Source organism: Triturus cristatus, chromosome 8 (assembly GCF_964204655.1).
Source record: "Triturus cristatus chromosome 8, aTriCri1.1, whole genome shotgun sequence".
Taxonomy (NCBI): domain Eukaryota; kingdom Metazoa; phylum Chordata; class Amphibia; order Caudata; family Salamandridae; genus Triturus; species Triturus cristatus.
Window position 1 is genome coordinate 410,169,239 of NC_140591.1, and position 19,153 is coordinate 410,188,391.

A 19,153-nucleotide genomic window follows, 5' to 3' on the forward strand; every position below is an offset into this window, starting at 1 on the left:
CTTCTATATTTTACAGTATATATTTTTCAGTTTACATACAAAGTATACAAACTAGATATTTTGTGTTCTTGATTTTTGGGGGAGATATTTTGATAACAGGTTATGGTTCCTTTGCTTTTTTTAAAGATCTGCTTTGCAGAGAGAAGATGTTAAGTGTTTTTAATGCTAAGGGATTTATATAAGCGTACTTTTCACTTTACTCGGTGATCGCTAAATGGCTTGGCACTCACTTCCATGGGCTTGAAGTCTCTATGGAATGCCAGAAGTTGTGCGTCAGAAAAATCACCACTTTTCACGTTTGTTGTTTTCAAATGCAAACCTGCAAATGAGTTCACTGTAGGCTGGGCGGACCCCACGGACCAAACACATTAAAATGGAGGTGATGATTGAAAAAGATGTCGCAGGCTTCATTCAGAAGTTAGCTGTTCTTTTGCTTCACCCACGTGGGACCAAAGAACGCGCCACATGCAGAACACAAGAAAATGGCGTAGATGAAGGCGCAGCATTAAAAGAAGACAAGCAAGCGCCCAACCTCGAGCTGAAGCCGTTCACTACGTGCGACAAGAAGAACAGTGCAATGGTAAGACCCTTTACAAACTCATTTTCTGTATTTCAGCTGATATTTACTTGTTTACAAATGCGTCATTTTTGTTTAGCACTTGTTTTCTAATGGTTTCACTGGAAATACATTTTATTGCCTTGATTTTCTAAAGGTTGTTTAAAACATGCCAGAACCTAAAAGTGTTAATGATGGTGGAGTTCACAGTTTGCCCTTGTGGTGAGGTCGTGAAGGGCGGAGTGGCTGCCAGCCAGTATTCGAGAATCTGGACTTACTGACAGACTTTGGGCCTTATTACGAGTTTGGGGGTCCCATGGACCGCCGTCGCAGTGGCGGTCGGAGCGCGGTGAGGTGTTTGGAATTTATCAGATGTGATAATTATCAAAATATTCCCAGGTTTTTGGTAAATAACATGTGGGTTTTGGTGTGGTTAAATTTCGGCACGTTTGGCCTGCTCAACGTTTACAAAGGGTGAGATCTTAATCGTACCTGCTAAATACTGGGCGCTATACCACTTGCAACTTGATATAATTTAACGGCCCGCTTGTAATCAGGCCCAAAGCCTTTAAATGGGGAAACACACCCAGGAACGCTGCTTTTGTATATATTCAGCGACACTACAGCTCACTTTCTGGTAGTACTTTGTTTGCCGGCACAATTACTTAATTTAAAGTCAAGTATATTTTAAATGTTAGCAGCAGTCCCACACTAAGATAAAATATATTCATCCACTTTACCACTGGTAATATAAGATGTTGTCTCGCACATGTTTTTAAAGGGAGGGTTTTATGTTTTTTAATTGTGGGCCAGAGGACTTCTAGGTATTGTACCTTTAATGTAAGAGTTGAAGTTCAAATTCCCAAACATATATTCGTATGCAGTTAAGTGCTATTTAGGTGCTCAAAATAAGAAGTTTCCAATTGTAAATCCAACAGTTGGTGGCAGACACTCCCCCATCCAATTTCTGCCTAAGATGTCAACCTCATAGTGGCAGCAGCTTTTCTAGAGAATCCCAACCACTTTGCAGTAAATCCTAAAATGCCACATTATCCTTTGTTGCTTGTGTAAACTAAACTTACTGCGCCAGACTGGAAATACCGCCAACCTAATACTGAATCAGCACGTTAGTCGTTTAAAGTAAGCTTATCCCAGTTCATAGAATCCGTATTTGTTAAATTCCACAACCGTAAAGTGCACTTAGGACCTTGGAAAACCCATCATGAGGGTGTGTTATCCACCAAAGTAAATTTAGTGTATGCCTCACACAGAAGGCGTTTCTGGGTCGACCAAACTGCAGAATTAAGGTAACACAAAAACTAGTAGATTTATACATATTCCTATTCCTTTTAGAGTATATTTCCCAGCCTGAAAGTACACAAATGTTCTCCGGTTAATGCCAGTAACAGGTGGTTTCAAAGTTGGGAAAGGGGAAAAGGTGTTTCTCTACAGAATGTCATATTTTCCCAGAGGAGAAAGAAACAAGCATTTGCAATGCAATAGGTCTTGCATTTGCAAAAGTTTAAGCTATTGGTATTGTAAATGACAATGCTTTTTATTTATCTGTTTTGACAATTAACACATACATAAAAGACATTATCATTTACAATGCCAATAGCTAAAAGTCTTGTAAACGCGAGACCTATTTCATTTCAACAAAGCGGCCTCAATTTTCCCGGGCTGTTTGGAAAGGGAAAGTGTGCATGGCACGCTGAATGTTGCAGGAAAGCATGTCGTGCCTGAGGTAGGAGAAACTCATTAAAGAAAATAGTGCTTAAAGACTAAATAAGACATACCGTGTAACAACAGAATTAAAAGGGCAAGTCCTCATTGGAGGTTACAAACGAAGACAAGGCGGTACTAAGGAGGAACTAACAAGCCTATTAACGAATCAGAAGCCAGCGTTTACGAAGGAGAGTGAAAAATATGGGCGGAAAGTGGGCGGGCTTCAAGTCCATACTCAAATACAGCATGCCTCGAAGAACAGCGCATGCGCTGCCCAGGCTCGACATAAATAGTTATTTGTGCAAATACAGAATTCCATATGATTTGCAACTGTTCTGCCTAGTTTAAAGTACAGCTGGGTTATTGTTTTTCAAACTGGTTTGTACAATTCCAGTCATACTACTCCTGTGAAACCTTGCAAATCTCAGAAAAGTCAGACATCGACTCACATCATGGTAGTTATCCCATGGAGTAAAATCCTGACTTTCACGGGGTAAACTTTGTGAATCAGGATCTGGAACTATAGATTACATAATTTAGACAGCCATTCTGAAATGGTTTAGACTTCTTTAGTTTAGTAATAAATTAGCTATGTTATCAAAAGTAGATACATTTTGTTTTCATTATGAACCAACTTCATGTTAGCTCAGTTATATGTCTGAGCCATAATTTTATTGATTACTTAATGATTTTTTCAAAACATGGTGCATCACCTTTTAACCACTTCATAGCATGTAGATAACCACATAGAAGTGAGAGCACTTGCCGGTTAGAAGTAGACACAGTTGCAAAGAATGCGAAGGATATCTACCCACTGGCTAGCATTTGTTACTCCCTGTCCCCATGTACTTCAGATTAATTTCCATGGAAATAGTTTAGTTTAGAGTCATCTTCTGAACGGAAGGTGGTTTGGTCCTTTCCTCAAACCAGGCTCAAGAGAATTTTAGTCATCCACCACCACACTTTAGCTTTTTGCTATTTGACAGATGTTGGGAGGGTGAAATGAAACATCTATTTCAAAATGTTTAAGTGTAGAAATTAGTAGCCTTACTGTTTCGTCTTCTTCTTATATCTTCTAGTACGGATTCATCAACACCTGCCTAAAATCTCTTGTAATTGAGAAATTTGGAGAAATGACATGGGAAGCACTAATGTAAGTCATAAAATGTTAATCTTTTTTTTTTTGGAGATATGGATGCCCTCTCTTCGTAGATTTCCTGCTGTGGCTAGGCACCTAAAGTGTCACTGAAGCCAGCCCTAGTAAATTGTTGCAGTGTATTAAGCTCCCTGAGAGAAAGGCGAGGAGAAATGCCAACTTTACTAAAAACAAGCATTTGCAATACAATAGGTCTCGCATTAGTGAAAGTTTGAGCCATTGGCTTTGCTAATGATAATGTTGGTTAGACTTTATTATTTGTCCAAAAAAATCCCAGCAGTAGCATAAGTAATAAAAGAAAATCCACGAAGCAAGGAAACGGTGCAGTACCACAGTCTGTTACTAGGTGTCCCTGTGGAGTTGTAAAGGGACCTCCATTAGCCACATAGGATACTGCACCCTTATGTTATAAAAAGAAAGATTGGAACTATGCATACGTTTCCATTTGTTTTTATTAGAAGTGAGATTTTTGCTTGAAAATGCAAGCTAACAAAAATCTCACTTCCAATAAAAACAAATGGAAACGTATGCTTAGCTGCAATATTTTTTCGGTCTCGCCTAGCGTTGCAGCACATGCGCTGCCCGCTCGGTGAGACCTAAAGTGAGAGAGGAGATTTCAGAAGGGGACTTGAAGCCCTGTCCATCATTTTCATTGGGTTGCGTCAGCAATTATGCTAAACGCTGGCTTCCCATTGAAAATGATGCTTTTGGGCCACTGCCCTTTCTCCCTTTTGGATGGCCCATCCGGACTAGGTTGTCTGCTTCACGGCTGTCATGAAGCACTTTCTTATCTTTAGGGGGGGCCATCTGTTTCTAATTAGCATGGCCTTAGTGCGGCCATGCTAATTAGAAACAGATGGCCACCCTAAAGATAAGAAAGTCTGCATGCACTACCTTTTATTTCGCAGAGCGGTTCAGCGTCGCCTTCCTGTCTCCTCAGGGCGCCACCCACGAGGACAGTGTACAGGTTGGGTTATCGACAACGCGTTTATGAATTCTCTAAATAAAAGTGTCAGGAGTGCACCAAAAGGCAAAATTGCATTTTGCATGGAGCTCTGAAAATCCTAGCAGCATTCCTGTTGGGCGGGCTGTTTTATCCTGGGTACTTTCCAACATTTGTTTCGGTGATTTAAAAAAAATGTATTGCTGCCGGTTCAATGTAATCCACTCGCGCCAATGTCGGGAAGATATCTATAACGCGCACAATTTACTCACTACAATAAGTTTACTAAAAACAGGCGAGATCCAGGTCGAATTATGCATCTCGGAATAAGCTAGTCATTAATTATGAGGAAAAAACCACTCCAGTCGTTGCTAGCGAAACATGCAGCGGACGTCCCTGACTAGTCAGCAGATTAATGGGCCCTGTGCAATTAAAGGTATCTGTGTCACGGAAACCTAGCCAGAAAGCAATGAACCGCTCACCGTTCTGAGACATGGAAACTAACAAGGATTTCATGTCCCACAACATCCTTAACCGTGATTTATTCATTTGCTTTCTCGTACCAGAGATATACAGAACAGTGAAGCAGCAGGTGATTTACTGCAGGCAAAGCCACAGAAAACACACACAGTCAGTTACAGCAGTTAGAAACGTTTACGGATATTAAGAACTGCATTCTGTCCTATGCTTCTTCAATGGGGTTCTCTTACGGTTACCCTCCAATAGGTGTTTGATACACTCGTGTTTGTTTGCCAGCTTCAAACTTTGGTTTAAAGTCAGTTCTCCAACACAGCTCTTAATACCAGGGCCTCTACATTAAACTACCTTTTCAAACTGCATTTTCGCTCACACACAGAGAAGGCAGGCAAAAAGGTAATTGAAAGAAGTTACATTGGTACGAAATTCGATATACAGGGCACAAGGTAGGTGAATCTGTGGGCAATCAGGAATATTAAAGCGAGCAAAAGCTGATAAATCAAAAGCAAAAACAGTATTAAATTGTATCATACATTAGTGCCATTTCTAAAGGAGAACGAGCTTTGGGGGCATATTATCAAGCACAGCGTTAAAATTATCGCCGCTTTAGCGGCAGAAAACTGCCGCTAAAGCGGCGATAATGGGCTTGATAATATGCCGCAGAGAATTCCGATAGAAGCCCATGTTGACACCAGAACATGGGTTTCTATGGGAATTCTCAAGGGCATATTATCAAGGTCATTATCGCTGCTTTAGTGGCAGTTTTCTGCCGCTAAAGCGGCGATAATTTTAACGCCGTTCCTTGATAATATGCCCCTTTGTTTTTTCCAGTGGAGAGGTTTAATGCTGCATTCTATTTGAAAATGCAGTTTGGTTAATTTGCCAGTGTCTTAGGGGGACCAGGAGTCCTGGATTTACCGGGACAGTCCAGGGGTTTACCAGTTGTTCTGGCAAATTTGGCTCATGTCCCAGTTTTTTAGAGAGGGTTTATTGACAACAGTGGGAGGCGCGTTTTTATGTTTTAGGTTGGCTTCATAGCAGCTGTTACAAGAATGCAATTTAATTAACAGATATAATACTGAGTTCAAAAATGTAATTTTGTTTATTTTATTTATACCTTTTCTGTGTTTCTGTGTAGATGAACGCTGCTATTATGTGAGGCTCGGTTGATATAAAATGGTAACCCTTCTATTTTTGCGAAATGTCCCGGTTTTTAGATTTCAAAATATGGACACCCTACAACGTCTGCATCCGTGAAAGTCATTTTAAAATAAATGCACCTGTTTCGTTGAGGTCTTGGATCCATGTAAGGGCAAACATACAAACGCGGACTACAAAGGAGGTCGAGCGTCGGGCCCCATTTAAATATCCCATGCTCTCATCCCTGCAGTGATAACATCCAGTAAAGGGCAAACCCTGCTAGGTGTCCACTTCGGCACTAGTGAAGAGGCCCACTTCCTCGAGGGACAGGGCAACTACGGCAAGTTGTTGTCCCCTCTGCTGTCAGCCTGTCGCCCTGTGTGTAAGGTGGACGACTGCAGACCATCCATTCATAGATAGAAGGACTTTCAAGTAATCCTATTTTCCACAGCCCTTAGCAGAAGACAAGACAAGATGGGCCCGGGTAGCCGTGTGCTGCTTCTGAGGGGCGCCCACTCCCTGGAAGCTGGGGTACTACCTACTCTATCGAACTATAATGTGCGACTTCTCTTCCAATCCTTGTTTCACAACTCTCTGGAAGAAGTTTACATCAGTCCCTGGGACCAGGGATCGAATCTTCTGCTGGGCTTGGTTTACCCTACCAGGCTTGTTGGTTCAGTAAAGATCAAGGGGCTGATTTACCAGCCCCTTGCGCCACTGTTGCATCACTTTTCCCATGTTAAAAAGGACGCAAACGTGGCGCAAGGGGCTTGTAAATCTGCCCACAAGTGTTTCCCTGGGTCAGGCTTTATCCTACCATGAAAACCAATCTCTCCGTTGTCAGTGTTCCATCCATGGGGTCCCGGGAGTGCACTGCCGTCATCTCCTGTTGTCCTTCTAGAAGGGATGAGCATTCTCTAAATAATGGCGTGCGATTACTGTACCAGAGATGCGCCGATGTGTCGTCATATCAGCGGGGAGTGTCTAGTCTGACGCTCAGGTCCTCTGCTTATATAAGCCAGATGTGCTTAGAAGAAGGCTAGGCTGCGCGTTTTATGAGTTTCAAAAGGCACTGCTGACTTCGAGGTATTTCCTGTCATTGTGCCTTCGCAGAGGCCTGACGTATTGATCTAACGTTATTACGTGTCAGCTATGGAAAACTCGCAAGCTCGTGTGCTTTTTTGGGGGTTTTATGTTTGCCTTCTGGTACCCGAAACAAGACCTTTATTAAAAGTCACACTACAGGTACCAGTCTGCAAAGTAAATGCCATGAATAGGGGTGGCGTCTTCTTTTCAGTACACTAGGTGTGACATGCCGTGTGTGTGTGTGTGTATCAGTAGAAGTGCAGATAGTCAATTACAGTATCATAATTAAACATTAACATTTTTCTTGCATATCTTATTGAGTGCTTTACGGATGAACATTTAAATTATGTCAAATCCTAGATTTTTCGTGGTCTCTGAAATTTTAAATTTCAACCCTGCAGCTCTCACCTGCACAGCACCATCACTACTTACAAGATATGGTCAGTAACGGACACCCGCTATGCAATGCAATAGGTGTTGCTTTTGGTATTGTAAATAACAATGGCTTTTAATTTTTTAAAAGGCATTGCCATTTACAATGCCAATAGCTCTAAAATTCGCAGTTGCGAGGCCTCTCGCATTGTAAATGCTTGTTTATAATTGCATTAAGGGTGCAGTAACTTATGTGGGTAATAGATGTACCTTTACAACTCCACACGGACACATAGTAACCAACTGTGTTACTGCACCCTTTCCCTGCTTCATGGATTTTCTTTTATTACTTATGCTACTGCTGGGATTTTTTTGACAAAAAATTAAATGTAAAAACATTATCATTTGCGACGCAAATAACTCAAACTTTCAGTAATGCATGATCTATTGCGTTGCAAATGCTTGTTTTCATTGAATTTCTCCATGAAATATATAAAACACTGTGAAATCTCCTTGTGATCTCCCAGATCTACCTTCACAGATCGGCACTGTGGCGGTCGCATTGTGCATGTTTACCATTGCGGCGGGTACTGCTGGCTGCAGCACCCGCCGCAATGATAAAAATGCATGTTGTGCATTTCCCTACACTACGTGGCAGGCATTACACGGTGCCTGCCACATGGTGCACGGAAATGTTTGGGGGCATCATGGGTGCCTCCCAAGTGCACAACTAAAATGTTCCTGCAAAAGGGGGGCCCGTTACGGGCCCCCAAAGTACATCCCCGCCAGCCTGTGAATGGCGGTTGAACCGCCATTCACAGGCTGGCGGGGATGCAGCATCCTAATATTGCGGACGGTGCCTGTTAGGCACTGCCACCATTTTGTGGATGCGAGGTGGGTCCGACAGGTAACGTCCACCAGCAAACCGCCCGCCATCCTCATCTGGCGGGCGGATAATGGCTGCACAATGACGGTGAATCCACCACCGGCAGGCTGCCTGTGGTGGAGTCACCGCCATAGTAATGACCCCCTATGGTATTCCTGCTGCCAGCAATGAAAGACCCTTCCAAAACAGCAATAGTGGTAAAATTTGAAGTGCGGAAATGACTGTGGAGGTGTCCCTTTTATATACGTTGGGGAGCATGATGTTTCCTTATTTTTGCAGAATGCTTTTTTACCGAGCCTAAGCACACAAAAAATAAATCAAGCAGAAAAGAAAACACGTGGGAGAGTAAAGCGAACAGATAGAGCAAGTTTACAAACACCAGTGTTTTGGGGCTAAACATTGTGCCAATTGCTATTTAATTTAAGAAAGTTTGTTTTTGCATAAGCGCTAGAGGCACAAAGCTACAGCAAATGTAGCTTGATCTGTACATCAAATAATTTGGGAGATTGCCAACTTGGTTCCAGTCTCTGTGTGAAGGTTGACAGCCAGTGATTGAGGGAAATTCATGCCATTTTTACAGCAAAACACACATTTACGAGCAGAGATACAGATCTTTACAGCTAGGCTAATTTTCTCTTCCATGTGGTGTAGGTGTCGGCTTTCAAAACGAGTGTGAGTGCATGGCAATTGGTTTCCATGGTGAAGATTGTTGCTTGACAGAGTTCCACCAGAAACATGTTTCTGTGTTTAGCATGTTTTCCTCTCCTCAAAGGAGAGTTAAGGCAATCATTGACTGCCAGTTTCAAATTAGGGGCAGAATGCCATGTCTGCAAGCTCTAGAAAATCCACCCACATACTGCTTATATGCTGGAGGTTAAATCCAGAGCATTTATATTAGTTTAAGAATTTATGCAAAGAACTTGGGGGGCCAACAGTAGACGTGGAAGAACAAACATGACCACATAAGGGGTTAGCGAGTACCCATAATAGAAATGCGAGAGCATATGTTGATGGACTAGGGATGATAAACGAGCCTGTAAGCACCTTGTGCTGATAATCTTGCCTTATTTATTTATTTGTTTATTTTTTTAATGCGTTTTTATATAGCGCGGACTTTACCCGAAGGTGTCAGAGCGCTTCACAATAGGAACAGTAATGATACATAAGGAGACAAATTACAAGTGAGCATGTTACACAATCGAACGTTACGTTACATGAGGCAATAGTGACAATTGTGCAAGTATCAAGAGCAAACAAAATACAAGAGGTAGCAAACGATACGTTACAAAAGGAAAAAGTGACGTGTGCAGGTTACAAGAGCATACAAAGTACAAGTAGAGGTCTAATACTGCACTAAGTGGCAGACACTCAAAACACAAAAACACACTGGGAAGGCACTTCTATAGGCATGGAGAACAGAAATTCCTATAATGGAAGGACTTCCTTCAGAAAATAGAGGGCGTGAATTAAGTTTGGAAGTGTCTTTGAAAGAGGAGAGCTTTGAGGTCAGTTTTGAAGGCCTGGGAAGAGGTGGTGGTCCGGAGCTGAGGCGGAAGTGAGTTCCAGATTCTCACTGCGTTGCCTGAAAAGGATTGGGCCATCGATCTTTCCTTCTTGAAAGTGGGAGGTTTAAGCAGTAAATTTTCTGCATTACGTGATGGTCTGGAGCCTCCAGAGAGTTTCAGTTTATTCGCCAGGTAGCGAGGGGAGGAGGAGTGCAAGGCTTTGTGGGTGACACAGGCAGTCTTGTAGATAGATCTTGCCTCTATGGGAAGCCAACGGAGGGTGGATAAAATGGGTGTGATGTGGTCGCTTCTTTTGGCCCCATATATGAAACGAGCTGCTGAATGGAGAATAGACTTCAGGGGGGACAGGTGGGATTTGGGGAGGCCAGTAAGAAGAGAATTGCAGTAGTCCAATCGGGAGAGAACCAGCGATTGGACCAGGGTTTTAAGGTCATGCTCCGGGAAGAAGCAACGAATCCCCCAAAGAAGGCGCAGTTAGCAGAGAGCTTCTCAGGAATACAAAATAACTGCTGCAGAGTGAAATGATAGATGAGCCACGGCTAGAGGTGTCATGTACTGTCTGTAAAATGTGACCAGAGTCTTAAACACGAAGGTGCTGTATGTTACAGCTCCTAGCACAGCTCAGGTGCAGACGTACAATTAATAAGGGCAAGCAGGTCAGCGTGGAGGTATGGTCACTCCAGTCCAGGGCTTTGTTTTTATGTCTAGCTATGGAACGATGTCAGTTTCTCGAACTTCAATGGAGGACGGCACACACTGTGGATGTATGGTTGAATCACTGGTAAACGTGCCTTGATTTCCAGTTGTGAACAAAAAGGATCAGTAGCACAAAAAACACCTTTCTGTCTCCGAGGACACACCAGCCGCCATCCTTTCAACTAAGAAAGTACGTTCATAGGACACTGATGAAGGTGCTGACAGTATGACAGACTCTGAACTTCAAAGCGCAACACCTTGCGCACACGCCTTCATATCACAGAAGTGGTCTATCTCTTCTCCCGAAATGCAGACCTCAGCGAGAATGACGGAAGAATGGGGTGGAGGCGCTAACGTGGGTGCTGATTTATGTCGATGAGACGCGTTTGACCTGCAACCTTAAAATAAATCATTTTACTTACATCCAAAGTCTGCACTGCATACCATTCTTCCGTTCTTCTTTGCTGAAACACTGCAAATAACATGCAGCGAAGGGCGGGAGGTGGTGTTCGATCGGACGACCTGGGGAAATGCCAGAGGTTTACTGTGACGGCAGTGTGACTTAGAGAGCAAGCAACAGTACGAAGGAAGGAAAGAGGCCACTCGCAACACGCCTCTAACATTTGACCTCACACAGCAAATGTAAGGAGATAAGACATGATTTACAAGTGGAGGCAGCAGTAAAAAAGGCAGCAGCCAGTAACACAACTGCGGCATTAAAGGAGGTGGGAGGAAGAATGGTATATTTAAAAGTAAGCAGATAGGGCTCTGAAGCTTAACACAGGCAAACAGTAACAGAGCAAGAAACCAAGAAAAAAATAGTCCCCCAGAGAACAGATAAAGAACCAGAGCGGAATGAGACAGTACTAAGCCCCTGCTCTGTGGGAGGAACAGAAGAAAGGAGGGACAAAGAGGCAGGACTGACCACTAGCAAGCAAGGATTTATGAAGGAAAAATGAAAAGCAATGGCAAGAAAAGAGATGGACTTGATGCATACATACTGATTACAGCAGGTCTCCAAGAGACAGCTGCGCTGTCTAGCTCGACCTTATAAGATATCAATGGGTGTTTATTGAAACAGTCTCGCGTGATCTTGTCAGCTTCATGTCAGCCGTGATCTGATGAATAGCAAAAAGTGAGGCTGTGAGATAATATGAAGGTGTGGGTGACTGCCTTTCAGTACCAGGAGAAGTGATCATAAGTAGGCCTGGGCGAAGCACTACGCTACGCTCGCGTAGTTTGCGAAGTTCGCGCTACTTCGCGCTACGCGAACTGCACGTAGCACAGTGCGAACACGCGTAGCATAGTGTTGCGTAGTGCTGCGGTCATTTTTTGCTTGCTCGCGGTCCTCAACGTCAAGTTGGCGACCGCGAGCAAGCAAAATGACATCCTGGCGAGACTTTTTCCTTGTTCGCGATCGCGAGCATGGAAAATAAACCTCCCGGCGAGATTCCCAACGCGAGAAGGTCAGGTTTCTCATTGCGAGGGGTCGCGTATGCTCGCGACCGCTCGCGATGAGAAACTACCAGTTCGCGTTGAGAAAGCTGCAGCTCGAGTAAAAATCTACTCGAGCAGCAGAAAACTACAGCTCGCACTGTGCAAGATGCCATTTTCAATGATTGCACAGTGCCGGTTGCTTGTCCGCACTGTGCAATCATTGAAAACAACATCTTGCACAGTGCGAACATGTTACTTCGCAGTTCGCGAAGTGCTACGCGTAGCTCGCGTAGTGCGAACTTCACTTTGCGTAGCTTCGCGAAGTGCTACTTCGCGAACTACGCCCACCCTTAATCATAAGTGTGACAAGAGCAAGGCAGACATAGCAGAGAGAATCAGCACAGACGTCTCTAATAAGTTGGTAAAACCTCATAATTAAATTTTTAGCTTACATGACACTCTCTTAAGTGGAGACGCATTTGTTGTCAGTTCGAAGGTTTTCTCTCACTAATCGAAAATTAAATAAAATGTTTTGGTCTTGTTACATTTCTTTAACTTTCGCTATCTCTTCGGACCCTGAGCTATGCTTAAAATGTTTGTGTTTATGCCAATATTTAGTGTTATTGTCTCATTGAAGAAAGATACAGATGTTTCCTGTGAATACAAAGCACATAATATCGAACAAGGCTCCGTTATATGTTTTAACATATTGCTTGGTGCTGGGATTGGTACATTAGGTTTACAGGACATGCTTGCAGCAGCACATGGTGAACCTTGAAAGTGTGTGTATGGAGGTACATGCAGTGGCCTACCTAGGCCTTATGCTGCCCATGGTGGCCCCTGCGTTTGCCACCTACGGAGGCCGAACATTAGAGGGGGCGTGCTGGCGATTCTTGCCTTTGCTGCCCTGCGACAGCCACAGGTAAGGGGGAGGCCAACACCCCCAAAACACGTGCCGCCCCAGGCCGACCGCACCCACCCACCCCCCCATTGCTATGCCACTGAATACATACCTCTAACACGACAGACCAAGTGAGCGAAGTGAGTGAAGCTGACTCCGTCAATATCACTGCAATCATTATATACCGGGTATTGAACCATACTTATATGAATATATGCGGGGAGAAAAATACATTCTGTTTTTCAGGCACCCACTGCAATCTACTTCTAAGTGCTACCTCATATGGAGTGTGCCATGCGTGTACGTGGAGGAGCACTTGAAGGTAATTTACGACGCTCTCTTTGTAGTGCCACTCACCGATGGAGAACTGTCTCCATGCATGGTATTGTGACCTCTGTGGTGGGGGCAGGCAGACATGCTCGAGGCGAGATTTCCATCATCTGAGCAAACACCCCTCCACACTTTCGCTCACATAAACATACTGGCTCTCCCTCTGGAAAGAAAACATTCACTTTTCCGGCGCCAGTCTGAGTTTCTGTCCAACCAGAAACAGAGCTAGGGCTAGAATCAGACCCCCCTTTTCATCTTCCAGTTGCTCTTTGTTGCCAAGCACTGAAGCTGTGTTACCTGACATGCTGCAACACCTGAGAGTAGTGCAGCGTGTCCGCTATAATTTGTGAATGTCTCTGGCTATGCTGAACAGCCATTGCCTTCACACATGTACAATACAAACAGAAACAGTGAGTGGAGCCCCCTCTGTTGCAGGCTTGATATTGCAGCTCTTACATACAAATAAGCGATTTGTGAGCTAGTTTGTTTTCATGTACAGCTGTAATATAGATCAGGTAGTTGAAGAGGGATCAGGTGATGCACTGGTGGGGCCCCAACCTATTGCCCTCACCGAGGTACCTTCTATGGACGAGCTACCACTACAGGATTGTACTTTGATCCAACAGAGCCCTCGCCAATACCCTCTGCACCAGCATTTCATTTTCAGAATATAGTACAACCCATTAGCAAAAGCATTTGTTACTTTATCTTCAACCATTGTTAAACCAGAAAATGTGTCTGTTGGGATGGAAAAGTCCTCTGCATGTTAAGAGAAAGTTACCCCTCCCATGAGTGCCCGACTGTACTGTTGTCTGGAACCCTAATGCTGTTTTTTTGTCATAGGCGAACACGGCTCATGCAGGTGCAGCATGTTGTAGACCTGTCTCACGGATTGTGGTCTTGTTGCACCCGGAGGGGCGCCCAAAGAGCAACCCTCATTCTGGTGGAAAGCTGCCACCTTTCACAGGAGTTATACGTAAAGAACAGTGGTCCCAAGACCACAGATATCACAATTGATGTACAAATACATCAAATGATCAATTTATTCAATTGTATATAAAAAACATTTAAAACGACGTGACTACGCAGTGGGTGCAGGGTGAGAAAGATGCTCGGTGCTCTCATATAAGTGATACACAGGTGTGACAATACATGTGTGTGTTTCTCATCACACATCCACTGCTCTGCCACATTGTTTTTGATTTTTTTTCTATAAAATTTAAAAAATTGATTGTAAGAAATGGGGTTTCTGGTTGGCTAGGATCTGCACCTAAGCCAGGCAGAACCCACCAATCTAGTCAGGGTAAGGGAGTTACACACCCAAGAAATCCCTGCTCACCCCCTTGGTAGCTTGGCTGAGCAGTCATGCTTATCCCAGAGGCAATGTGTAAAGCGTTTGCGCAACATACTCACACCAGTGACACACTAGGCACACTACAAAAAGAGACTCCACACAAGGTTATATAAAAATATCACTTGTATTATATAGAAACCCATAGACCACAGTGATATGAACCACAAATCATCTTGCCAACCAGGCAATAGTCATAACATCACATGTAGTGCACCGAAGGGAGATACTCATTACTTGCACAGATCATAAATCACATAATACACTTTGCCAACTAAGCACCAGTCATAACAATACATTCAGCACGATACAGTAAATACACTGGTATAGGTCACAGATCACTTGTTGTGCACTGTAGTACATCCTCCTAACTTGCACCGGTCACAAAAGGCATCATGACAATATTATGTCATTCTAAATACCTCATTACATCCAGACACATAAAATACAGCTGTTTGGTGAAGGACATATGAATCCTAATAGAGAGAAAGATGCAATTGATAACGGAAAAGCCCAGCCGAAATTGTAGAACGCAGAAGCCCCTGCGTGCCTCCACTGGGGAATGCGGTTAACCTTCACCGGGGATCGGGGCCTCCATCGAGGTTCCACCCCATCCTGACCCTCTAACAATAATGGCCCAGTTACACTGAGGATGGGGGGGCATACACGCACCCCCACACAGGAGACCTTGGCCAGTCTCCTCGATCAACTGCCCTCTGCAGATGCAGTGATCCTGTGGTACACCTGACAAATAATTTCGGCTAAACACAAACCAAGCCCCCAGCAGACTCTGGAAACAAGTGGCGCCGGTCAGCCAGGCATCAGCCCTCCAGTCCTGGGCGGCTGGTGCAGTGAGAGCTGGGCTCCTTCTCCGTCTCATGGGGAGTGCCCTGCACCACCCCACAGCAGTCACTCCTCTTGACATTTACTGGTGGTTGCTGGGGCAACGACTGGAACCCCGGCAGATACATTGGTTGCCCGGCAATGCTGGGAGCTCTTCTTTGCGCTGACTGGCTGTCTTGCGAAGCACCAGCGCTGAATAGAGGGATCTGCTCTGCCCTCGGCCTCTCCCCAGAGGATCTCCTCAGGATTCCACTCGAGCGCTTACCACACGCTTCCTTCAGTTTTTTCTGGCCACGGCCACATGGGGACAGTGCAGCTCTGCACACGCTCTAGCGGGCCAGTAATAGGACTGGCAAATATTGCTCTCACCGCGCTTGGAGGCCAATACAAGCGCTCAACAGGCGCTTTCCTTTCTTCTTACTAAAAAGGTGAAGAACAGTCCCATTCGCCCCTGCTCCAGGCAGGAGCAACTGCTGCAGGCCGTCCTACCCCACACACATCAGTGGCAGCGCTCCTCACACAGCTTCTCCAGCTCTCCTCCCAGGCAGGTCCTATTTAGATATAGCACAGATCTTTCCTGAAGTCTTTTGGATCCCTGAGACTTCCAACAGGAGGCCACCACACACAAGCCTTTGGAGAGTTCTTCCTCAAGCAGGATACCACAGCAGGGCAAAAAGTGTCAGTCCTTTTCCTCCACCACAGACAGAAGCAGCAACTGCAGGCCAACCTACCCTGCACTCAAAAAAGGTAGCGCTCCGCTCTTCTTCTTGGCAGGGTCCTCTTGTTCCTGGAAGTAATCTAAACTCTTGGGGTTTTAGGTGCAATACTTATACCTCATTTTGTCATTGCGGAGACAGCATTGTGAAAAGGAGACACAGCCTATTCGGGTGCACGTAAAAACTCCTACCACCACTCTAAATGCAGACCAGGTCTATTCAGGCCAGCAATGAGTCGCCCAGGCAAAGCAGGTCACCCCTCAAACACCCCCCCAATTGACTGTCTAGAGGGAATGCACATCCCCAGCTCCTGTCACTCCAAAACCAGATGCTGAATACACAAACAGCCAGAGGGACACAGGATGGTAAGGTAAGAAAATGCCCACTTTCTAAAAGTGCAGTTTTCAACACAGAATATAACAAGCATTTACAATGCAATGGTCTCGGCATTGTTAAAGTTAGAGCTATTCTCATTGCTCATGACATTATTTTTGTTTATGTTTTTAAAACATTTAAAGAAACGGCATTGTTATTTACAATGTCAATAGCTTAATCTCTCTCAAATGCGAGACCTATTGCATTTGCACCCACACACAGAGCCACACACACAAAGCCACCCACACACATAGAGCCACCCACACAGAGCCACCTACACAGAGCTATTCACATAGAGCAACCCACACACAAATAGTGCCACCCACACAGAGCCACCTAAACACACACACAGAGTTACCCACACACAGACAGAGCCACCCACGCATAGAGCCACCTACAAAAAAAGCCACCCACACAGAGCCACACACACAGAGGCACACACATACACACACACACACACACACGCACACACACACATAGAGCCTCCTCCACACACACAGAGCCACCCACACTTACACAGAGCCACACACACAAAGCCACACACACAGAGCCACACATACATACACAGAGCCACATACACATACACACACAGCCGCACACACACACACATACCGAACCCACCTGGGGCTACCCGGGTCTAACTGCAGCAGACAGGGAAGGGTGACTGGGGTGACCCAGGAGATGGGAGGCGCCAGGAGTGAACCACTGAGGGGGGTGTGACACAAACAGGTGCAAGAGCATCCTGCACGCAATGTCCCAAACAAGCAGGTGTACACACATTACACATCTCGAGACCCACGCATCTCGGATAGGCAACGCCACAGAATGTCCTGCGCGCGCCCTACACGCACACTGCTAGGGGAGATCGGGCGTGTTTTATACACACATGTGAAGGTCTACAGGCATCTATAGGCGGTACACGGGCAGCCATTGAGGCAATGCAATCCCCGGTAAAATACAAACTTGGTGCAACTGATATAGTTCTATCACTGATGGTAAAGGGCGCGAGGCAGTGATGTGTACTAGAGGCTGGCATGATGGCTGTACAGTGCATAGAAATGAACCCACACATTATACATGCGGTGCACCCCCATCCCACACGCTTAGATGGGTGCCAGAGATCTGGAAGGGAACGGGGAATGGAACCCCCAGATACCCTCAGATAGGTGCACCTCGTACGCGGACAGGTACACAGGTAGAGGGAGCCCGACGCAACATACACAGACACATCTCACATGCAGACAACGAGGGCGCAATAGACGAGCACGGGCACACCGAGCAGAGTGGGCACAGAGACCCGGGAACCAGCAGCGGGGATCCAGACACGGGCGGATGCAGCGCGTGAGGAGAATGTATATGGACGCGTGACATGCACAGTGCAGGGATCTGTATAGAAGAGGGCAGTGCGGTACTGGCACACATACATACTGGATGGCCAGAGACTTGACAGGTAGAGACATCAGATGCACAGCCAGATGGACGGCAGGGGCACCGTGCTGGTCACACATATAACACGCACAGAGACTCTGGTGGGAGGCAAGGTTGCACAAACGTACATACTACATCCCAACACATCTATCACACGGGCAGCTCCACGGATAAAGCGGCTATGCAGACGTGTCGGAGGCCTGCAAGTCGGTATCTGCAACTCGGAGGCAAAGACACTCCTAACTGGTCCAGGCACCCCACCGCCTCGAGTACCAGGATGAACCCTTAGGTGGCAGCGGAGCACGTGTCGTAGTAGAAGCCGAAGGGATACTCCTAACATATCAAAACCACATACCCACGAGTTCCCTGTTAGCGCCGCGAAGGGGCCCCAAAACAATGTTGAGGTACGTGAAGGAGTGCACGCTATCTAGGAAACCTGCGGGTCTTGTTTGCAGATGGTGGGCGTCCGCACTCACTGTGGACCTGTGACATGTTCATCACCCCACTTTGACCCACAGCAAGAGAGAGAGAGGCAGAAAAGGGAAAGACGGGGAAGCAGTGACACAAGAAGATAGAATGGGTGAAAAATAACCCACAATAGTGAAATAGGAGGGCATAGTGTGAGGTCGTACAAGGTGGAATCAACACTAGGCAGCGGCCTGTTGATCGGCAACGCCAGCGTTGGGCACAGCCGGCGGTGGCTTCACGAAACCCTTCTGGACCCTGCAATCCTTCATCTATACACACGAAGAACTGTCTTTAGGCACTTTCGAACTTAGTCCGTTTTTATACACAGCGCATGAAGCCCACTGCATGTTAACTATCAGGACTCGCCGGAAGGGTACCCCCGCGCCCACTCCCCCCCAAAATCACAGAAGAATTCCGAGATCAACTCAGTCTCACTTCAACGAAGGCACAGTTCCACCCATAACCACCCCGAATCATCTGAGTAACTTCAATGGAGTCTCGCCCATACTATACCACTCTGAAACATGCAAGAGACGGCAATGGAGGCTCACTCCATACTACAGTATCACCCATCGTCACTCTGCATGCCGCCGTCTCACCAGTAACCCCGAACGATTCAAGGGGGTTCAAACGAGTCTCGCTCCATAGTAGAGTCTTGCCTCTAACTACTCGCCCTGGTACACTCGGGTTCGCATGCCTGGACTGCCGCTCCGGCTGTCCCTGCGGCGGCGGCCAGGCACA

General features: G+C 45.6%; 1 protein-coding gene across 1 annotated transcript in view; it reads left to right on the forward strand.

The window, feature by feature from the left end:
* Positions 1-373: 373 nt before the first annotated feature.
* Positions 374-19,153, forward strand: part of LOC146802215 (guanylate cyclase soluble subunit beta-2-like) — a 194,387-nt gene continuing 175,607 nt past the window's right edge. The window contains exons 1-2 of the mRNA XM_085623736.1: positions 374-580; positions 3,361-3,434. Coding sequence (XP_085479862.1) covers positions 374-580; positions 3,361-3,434 — 281 coding nt within the window. The remainder of the gene's footprint in view (positions 581-3,360; positions 3,435-19,153) is intronic.